The 8,388-nt window shown below is 67.0% G+C and overlaps 1 protein-coding gene across 1 annotated transcript; it reads left to right on the forward strand.

The window, feature by feature from the left end:
- Positions 1-2,592: 2,592 nt before the first annotated feature.
- EGR4 (early growth response 4) lies at positions 2,593-6,052 on the forward strand. Its single transcript, XM_038135659.1, has 2 exons — positions 2,593-3,762; positions 4,063-6,052. Exons 1-2 carry the CDS (start codon positions 3,090-3,092, stop codon positions 5,376-5,378), a joined length of 1,989 nt encoding a protein of 662 aa, XP_037991587.1. The 5' UTR covers positions 2,593-3,089; the 3' UTR covers positions 5,379-6,052.
- The last annotated feature ends 2,336 nt before the right edge of the window (positions 6,053-8,388 follow it).

Raw genomic sequence — 8,388 nt, forward strand, 5'->3', positions numbered from 1 at the left:
GGCCAGGCGGGAGCCCAGGGTGAGGGTCTGGCCAGGCAGAGCCCAGGGTGAGGAGCTGGCCAGGCAGAGCCCAGGGTGAGGATCTGGCCAGGTGGCAGCCCAGGGTGAGGAGCTGGCCAGGCAGAGCCCAGGGTGGGGATCTGGCCAGGTGGGAGCCCAGGCTGGGCGGGCAGTGCCAGCTGGGTGCAGATGGCCGGACCAGGGCAGCCCCCGGACCATTCAGGGGGGGACTGGAGCCGCCCAAGACCCTCGAAAGCCCCGAGCCCCCCAGCTCCACGTGGGGCACAGCCAGCCCCTGCTCTGGGGCCGTTCTGCTGCCCCAAGGATGCTCCTGGCTCCTGGAGGGAGCCCAAATCCCTCTGCCCGGCTGGCCCCGGGCTGGGAGCTGCCCACGGGCTCCGGGGAGTCCCCAGAGCCGAACAGCCCCGGAAAGGCTCCTGCAGCATCGCCGGGGCCGGGCAAAGACTGAGAACCCCAAAAGCGGGGCAGGACCGAGCCTGCCGCCGGGCAGTGGACACGGGCGGGTTCCCTCCCGCTCCTGTGACGGCAGAATTCCCCCCAGGAAGGCGATCCCGCCTCTCGGCAGCCAGGAGCCCCTTCTGGCTCGGGAGCGCGGTGCCAGCGCCGGCCCCGGGCTTGGCTCGGCCGCGGCCACGCTCCCGGTCCCTCACGTGTGGTGTCACCTGCGAGCACGCTGCTCCTCCCCGAGGGGCACGGCGAGCTGCTCCGCTCCGGCACACGGACACAGAGCAGGAAGAGCTTTTCCATAGAAATCTCCATCCAGACGGGGTTTAAAGGATGGGAGCATTCATCCAGGGGAGCAGGGGGCGTCAGGCAGGAGCTCTGCAGCCACGCCAGCACGGGTTTGTCACCCGCACCATGAGGGCTGGTCTTCTCCCCTGGGAGCTGAGCCGCTGCCGCTATTTCAGGCCCAGCTCTGAGGGAGAGGGGAGGTTTCTGAGAGCTGCCCTGGCCGTGGCTGGGGCAGGGAGGCTCCCGTGGTGCTGTCCCAAAGGAGGGACAGTGTTTTCCATGGCTGGGAGGGAAGGGGAGCTGCCTGTGCTGGCAGCAGAGCTGTCCCGGGGTGTGCACGGCAAAGGCCCAGCCTGGAGATCCTGCACATCCTGCAGGCTGACCCCGACAGGCAGATGGGCACAGGCAAACAGCCCCGAGTGAGAGGGGCCTGGTGGCCCCAGGGATGCAGCCAGGGAGAGGTGGAGACATCCAGGACCCCCAGGCCCATCCCCTGCCTGGATCCAGCACATCCCTCACAGCAGGCTGGGCTTGTCTTCAGCGGCCACAGGAGAACATTTCCAGCCTGCTCGCCATCCTGGTCCCCACGATGTCCTGAAGCTCCGAATTCCAGGGTCACTGAGCACTGCAGGGTGAGGTTTTGCCTTTGATTTACTGAAACCCAGGCTCTAGCCAGTGCCCTGGGCTCCCCTGGTCTCCTGTGAGGGGAATAATGGGATGCCACGGAACATTTCCACACTCTGCTCACTGCCTGCACTTCTCCATCCCCTCCTATTTGCAGCGCGACCCTCAGGGCTCATTCCTGAATGCCCGGGGGGGTTGTTGCCCCCTTGCCCCCGTGCCAGGGCTCTGGGTTTGCAGAGGCTGCCCCCAGTGAGGGGAGGTGCTGCAGACACCAATCCCGGGGATCTGCCCAAGGTGAGGCCGTGACTCATCCTGGAGCCAGGAATAGCTTGGGATCGGGGCCCTTCCCCTGCTGCTGCCAGCTGAGCCTGGCCTGGCACAGCCCCGGGCACGAGCATGGCCCAGCACATCTGGGACATGGCCCTGCACATCTGGGGAGCAGCCCAGCACATCTGGGGAGCAGCCCAGCACATCTGGGGCACAGCCCAGCACATCTGGGGCATGGCCCTGGGCACAGGCACAGCCCAGCACATCTGGGACATGGCTCAGCACATCTGGGGCACAGCCTCAGCACATCTGGGGAACAGCCCAGCACATCTGGGCTGCCAGCAGGGCTGTCAGTGCTTGGAGGCAGGGAAACAAACGGGAATTTCGGGAGGGGCCCCTCCTCTTCTGCAGCCCCTTGCACGCACAGCCCCCTCCTGCACGCCCAGCTCACCCGAGCTGCTGTGTGCTGTGTGAGCAGGGCTTTACACCCCAAATATTTGTCTGAACATCCTTCGCAGCGCGTTTGGGCCCAGCAGCCACAATGCCCAGGGCAAACCTCCCCCTGCCCACCCCAAGCGTGCCGCAGGAGGTGACAATCCCCTGGCCAGAGCGTCCCTGGCTGTCCAGGACCAGCTCCAAATCGATGCTGGAGCTCTCCGAGCAGCGCAGCAGGGCGGGCAGCGCGGCCCAGGCTGGCTCCCCCAGAGCCTTCATCCCCGCAGGGCTGAGGATGCTGGCGGTGGAGGCGCTGCCAGGATCCCTCCCGACCCTGCTGAAAGCTTCCCCTGGAGACGGAGGGGTTTGCAGGCTGGATCTGCCTCCCCCAGCCCCGCTCCGAGGCCTGGGGGGGAGCCGGGGCTGGGGGCTGAGCTGCTCCCGTGCCTGCTCCTCCCGCTCCCGCCCCGCAGCCGCGGCGTGCCGGCACAAAATACCCAAAATCCGGCCGGGAGAGGAGCCCAGGGCAGGGGGAGGCAGAGCAAACCCCGCACCTTGGGCGCTTCGAGAAGGAGCAGGAGCAGCAAAAGGGAAAAAACAGCCCGGGGAGGAGGAGAGCCCGGGGAGATGCGAACCCGGGAGAGGAGCAGCCCACGGCGGGCCGGCAGCCAAGGCTGCGGAGCCGGGCCCGGGGCCGCGGGGATGCCCCGCAGCCTCCCGAGCAGCGGGAGCACAGGCTGCCGTGCGGGCTCGCTCCTGCGCTGCCGGGGCTCGCACACGCGTGTGCACACCCGGGCTCCGCGGCTGCGGGAGGGATGCTGGGCACACGCGGCAGAGATTTGTTAAAAATATCGCGATTATTAGTTAAAAAGGGAGAAGGAAGGGGGAAAAAATGAAAAACAGAGCGAGAGAAAAGGGGGAGGGGAGGAGGGAAGGGGGAGGGAAGGGGCATCGCGTCACGGGAGAGATTTCCTTATTGGGACTCCCTAGCCTACATCCTGAGTCCATGTATGGGCATTTACGTCACGGCAGCCTCACTGGGGACTCCAGAAATGGCTGCGGCGGAAGGTCGGAGCAGCCCCGCTCCCGCTATAAAGGGGGCGGCGGGGAGGGAGCTCCGGCTGTCCGCTCGGGCTGCGCCGCCGCCGGGCCCTGCCTGCCCCCCCCGGCCCCGCCCGGGCCCTGCCCCCGCAGCGCCCCCGCAGCGCCCGGGCCCCCCGCCCCGGCACCCCCCGCACCGCCCCAAGCACCCCAGGGCATCGCCTGCGGGGTCCGCGGCACCTGCCCCGAGCATCCCTGGCACCGGTCCGGGCTCCCCGAGCGTGGCCCGGCTCGTCCCCGAGCATCCCTCGGATCGGGGCGGGCACCCCGAGCGCTCCCGGCTCATCCCGGGCTCGCCCGGAGCACCCCCCGCCTCGCCCCTGAGCACCCAGCGGCTGTCCCTGGGCATTCCCCGGCTCACCCCGGGCGCCTCCCGGCTCTCCCCGAGCATCCCCGGCTCGTCCCAGCCCGACCCCCCCGCTCCGGCCGCGTCTCCAGGGAAGATGCTCAACGTTATGGATTTCTCCTGCCCGGATCCGCTTTACTCCAAGTACGAGGAGAGCTGCGAGATGAAAACCGGAGACCTGCAGGGCTTGGGGCAGCCTGAGCAGCAACTTCTGGCAGAGGCCGATTTCCTTGGAGGTAAGGGCGGGAGGGAGCCGGGCAGGGACGAGGGACCCCGCTGGGAACGATCGCTGCGTCCAGGCAGCGGGAACCTTCCCCTCCTCCGCCCTCAGCCCCGGCCCGGGGGTGCAGCAGTCCCCGCTAGCTCAGGGCGGGGGTCCTGAGGGTCCCGGGGGTGGGGGATGAGTCCCAGGGCTCCCGGCGCGGTTTCAGGGACGGAGACCTCGCAGTGACGCAACAGCTCCCGCTGCTCCCCGCATCCCGCCCCCGGCCCCGCAGCCCTCCAGCCCTCTCACCGCCGAATCCTCTGTTTCCCAGGTGAGCTGCTGGGTGTCCCCGGCAGCGGCGGGGCCGTGGATTACTCCCTGCTGGGCAGCCAGCCCTCCCCTTCCCTCAGCTACACCGGCAGCTTCTTCATCAAGGCGGTACCGGAGCACCCGCAGGACCAGGAATCCCTCTTCAACCTGATGTCGGGCATCCTGGGCATCTCCCCCTTCGCCTCCTCCGAGGGCCACCAGAGGCACCTGGACGCTCTTTACCCCTGTGCCGAGGCGGCTCAGAGCCAGCTGGACCTGTACTCGTCGTGCCAGCCCGAGATGAGCGGCTCCAGCCCGGCCCCGTTCCCGGAGCCGAGCTACGGCGCCTTCCCCGCGGCCGAGGGCGCCCAGCCCCTGCCGGGAAACACCTCGCAGTGCTTCTTCCAGCCCAAGCTCCTGGACAGCAAGCAGGACATCAAGCTGTCCTCCGGCTCTCCGCCCCTGGACAAGTTCAAGGCCACCTGTGCCCAGTGGGAGCCCCTCTCCCAGCAGCACCAGGCCTACTTGCCCGCCGGCTTCCACTCTCCCGAGGGCTTCCCGGCCACCGAGAGCGGCCAGGGGCTGTTCCCCCCGCTGGGCTCCAAGATGGAGAGCGTCTTGTCCGTCAGCTGCCAGCCGGAGCTGGGCAGCCTGGCAGAGGACGCCGCCTGCTTTGGAGCCCATCTGGGCTTCGGCTGCGAGCCAGAGAACTTCCCGGCCCGCGGGGACTTCGCCGACAGCAAGATCCACGCCCTGCCCGCGCCGCTGCTGCCGGACTTCGACGCCTCCTTGGCCCAGCCCGAGGTCCTGCCGGGCCTGATGAGCTCCGCCGAGCTCCTCCACCCTCACCCCTCTCCTTCCGTGCCCCCCGCGGACTTCCTGGGCCACGCCACGGCCCCGTCGCTGCCCTCCCTGCTGCCCCCCAACCCCGCCGCGCCGGCCGAGCCCAAGAAGAAGGCGCGGCGCAGCAAGTGCTCCTCCAAGTGCTTCTGCCCCAAGCCCCACGAGAAGGCGTTCGCCTGCCCGGTGGAGAACTGCGTCCGCAGCTTCGCCCGCTCCGACGAGCTCAACCGGCACCTGCGCATCCACACGGGCCACAAGCCCTTCCAGTGCCGCATCTGCCTGCGCAACTTCAGCCGCAGCGACCACCTGACCACGCACATCCGCACGCACACGGGCGAGAAGCCCTTCTCCTGCGACACCTGCGGCCGCCGCTTCGCCCGCTCCGACGAGAAGAAGCGCCACAGCAAGGTGCACCTCAAGCAGAAGGCGCGCAGCGAGGAGAAGCTCAAGGGCCTGGGCTTCTTCTCCGTGGGGCTCTCCTTCGGGACACTCTGAGCCCGCGGCCTGGGCGCTGCCAGGCGGCGTTCCCGAGGTGCCCCGAGCGTCTCACCGGAGAGCCGGGGTGGGAGCTCGCTCCCGCTGGTCCCGAGGCGGGCGGCGGAGCCGGGCGGGCCCCAGGGCGGCCCGCGGGAGGCGAGGCAGGCGACGCCGCGGGGACGGAGCGCGGCAGCCCCGGGAGCCACCCGAGCCCGGGACTGAGCCACCCTGCAGCTCCCGTTCCGAGGAGGGCGAAGGAGAGCCCGTGTACAGACAGACAGACAGACAGACAGAAATCACCGCCGAGGGGGGTGCGTTGGACACTCGGCGTTGGGAGCGCCCGGCTGTGGTTTCCCGAGGCAGCGCTTCCCAGGATGTTCCTGCCTGGAGATTTTCCGGTCGGGGCTGCGGCTGCTCCCGTCCTTTCTCCCCAGGGAGGGAGAGAGACCCCACTGGGCTCTGGAAACTGGTGCTAACAGGCCCTTGGGAAAGGTGATTTCATTATTATTATTATTATTATTATTATTATTATTATTATTATTATTATTATTATTATTATGTTTGTAAAAAGAAAAGGCCTCTAGCAGGAATATTTCAGATTTGTGTCTATTTTTCTAATTAAAGATTTGAGCTGACCCAAGCCCTCCGAGCTGAGGTTGCTCTTGGCCTTTCCATCCTGTATTTCCGTTGGGTTTTTGACCTCTGCTGCTGCATTTTGGGGAAAAAAAAAAAAAAAAAAAAAAAAAAAAAGTGCTTCCATAATTAGCAGGGAGAAAAAAAATCCATCAGTGCAGACAGCTCCTGAGCATCCCCAAACCCCGGGTGGGGCTCATCCCGGGAGGAGGGTTCCGTCTGGGGCAGGGCAGGGATCCCTGCTCCCTGTGCTCCGGGTGTGTTCCGATGGGGCTGGGTCCTGCAGGAATCTGCCCCTCTCCCGTGGGGCCCCCAAGGCCCAGCCCAGAGCCCCCGTTCCAGGATCCTGGCTCCCAGCGGGGTGGGGATGCCCCACACTTCACCCTCAGGAAATGGGATGAGGTCCCCGTTCCCCATTTCCAGCCTGGCTCAGCCCCAGGCAGGCAGGATGAGAGATCCAGGCTGGAGAGATCCAGGCAGGCAGATGGGGACCCCTGCACGAAGAGGGGTTTATCCCTCCCTTTTGGGATTTCAGGCGGTAGGGGGATGCTGGTTCCCCTCTCCTGGGAAGGGCTGGGGGCTGGATGGCAGAGGAGATGCTGCTGCAGCCAGGAATGTCCCTCCCAGGGAAGAACCTCCCTCTGCCGGTGGTTAAACATCAGTCACAATCACGAAATCCCAAAATCCCGCCCTCCCAGGTTGGGCGCTTGATGGGGCACGCCGAGCTTTGGTCTCGTTAACTGCTCTTTCCTTTTCTGATGGATTTTGTCCCCTCCTGGAGCGGGGGATCTGCCCCCCAGCCATATCATGAAGGAGAGAGGGCCCCTAAACCCTTTGTCAGCGTCTGGGCTGCAGCATTCCGGGGCTAAACACCTGTAATCCCAGAAAATCCAGGGTCCCAGGTGCCCCAGAAAATCCAGGGTCCCAGTAATCCCAGCAGACCCCAGTGTCCCAGGTGTCCCAGGTGTCCCAGGTGCCCAGCAGGACCCAGAGTCCCAGGTGTCCCAGGTGTCCCGGGTAGGATCCAGCGTCCCAGGTGCCCGGCAGAGCTGGAGCTCCCATGGGCTGTGGAGGCCCCGTGGGTTTGGGGTGGGGAGCTGGGCAGGGCGTGGGGGGTTGGTGGCAGCGATGGGATGTGGGAAGGGGCCAGGAGGAAACCTGGCTGAGGGGGAAATCCCGAATTTCCCCTCAGATGTGTCTGTAAAATCTCCCACCCCCATAGCACCCAAGGGTGCTCGTGACCCTCGGGCGACCCCTCCCAGCGTGTGGGAGCCCAGTCCTGAGCCAGGAGCACTCCAAGGGGTGCAGGTGGCCCCGGACACCCGGGAAAGCCTCTTCTGGGGCGACAGCCCAGCTTCCCTGGCCCATGGGGACCCCGGGTTCCTGGGGAAGGGCTGGGCTGGGCCGGCCCCTCTCTGGGGGCGGCAGCTCCCGCGGGCAGCAGAGCCAGCTCTGCCTGCTACATCAGTGGTGGGGAGGCCTGATTAGCACCTCGCAGGAGAGCATCCATCATTGACCCGGGCCTGGAGCTCCGCAGAGGCTCCCTCCAGCCTCGGCCCTCTGCTCCTCGGGCGGGAGCTGCCAGTGAGGTGGGAGGCGTGGGACACACCCCAGAGCCACCCCACAGCCACCCCATGGCCACCCCACAGCACTCCACAGCCACCCCACAGCTACCCCACAGCACCCCAGAGCCACCCCATGGCCGCCCCACAGCCACCCCACAGCACCCCAGAGCCACACCACAGTGCCCTACAACCACCCCACAGCACTCCACAGCTGCCCCATAGCCACCCCACAGCACCCAGAGCTGCTCCACAGCCACCCCACAGCACTCCACAGCTGCCCCATAGCCGCCCCACAGCACCCAGAGCCACCCCAGAGCCACCCCATAGCCTCCCCACAGCCACCCCACATCCATGCCACAGCCACCCCACAGCCACCCCACAGCACCCCAGAGCTGCTCCACAACCTCCCCACAGCCACTCTAGAGCCACCCCACAGCAACCCCACAGCCACCCCATAGCACCCCACAGCACCCCACAGCGTCCTCACAGCAACCCCAGAGCCACCCCATAGCACCCCACAACTGCTCCACAGCACCCCACAGCCTCCTCACAGCTGCTCCACAGCCTCCCCACAGCCTCCCCACATTCTCTGGGGCAGCTGCTCCTGGCTGGGCCGGCCTGGGCACACACACAGGGGGGCAGGGGTGGCACCCTGGGTCCCAGGGCACGGGGACACCCTCCTGCCCCCTGTCAGCAGCATCCTGGGCCCGGCGCTGCCATCCCCCGTGCCCACCCCGTGCCCACCCCAGAAGGGAACACGGCAGTGCCGGCTGCCTTTGGCACGGGCACCAGGCTGAGGGGCTCAGGAACCGGATCGGGATCAAGCCAGG

This window comes from Motacilla alba, chromosome 4, assembly GCF_015832195.1.
Source record: "Motacilla alba alba isolate MOTALB_02 chromosome 4, Motacilla_alba_V1.0_pri, whole genome shotgun sequence".
Lineage (NCBI taxonomy): Eukaryota > Metazoa > Chordata > Aves > Passeriformes > Motacillidae > Motacilla > Motacilla alba.

Excerpts from the sequence above, each read along its gene's own strand:
- EGR4 (XM_038135659.1), top strand. The coding sequence starts at position 3,090 with ATGGGCATTTACGTCACGGCAGCCTCACTGGGGACTCCAGAAATGGCT. Across the intron at positions 3,763-4,062 it reads AGAGGCCGATTTCCTTGGAG|GTGAGCTGCTGGGTGTCCCC; the intron begins GTAAGGGCGGGA and ends TCTGTTTCCCAG.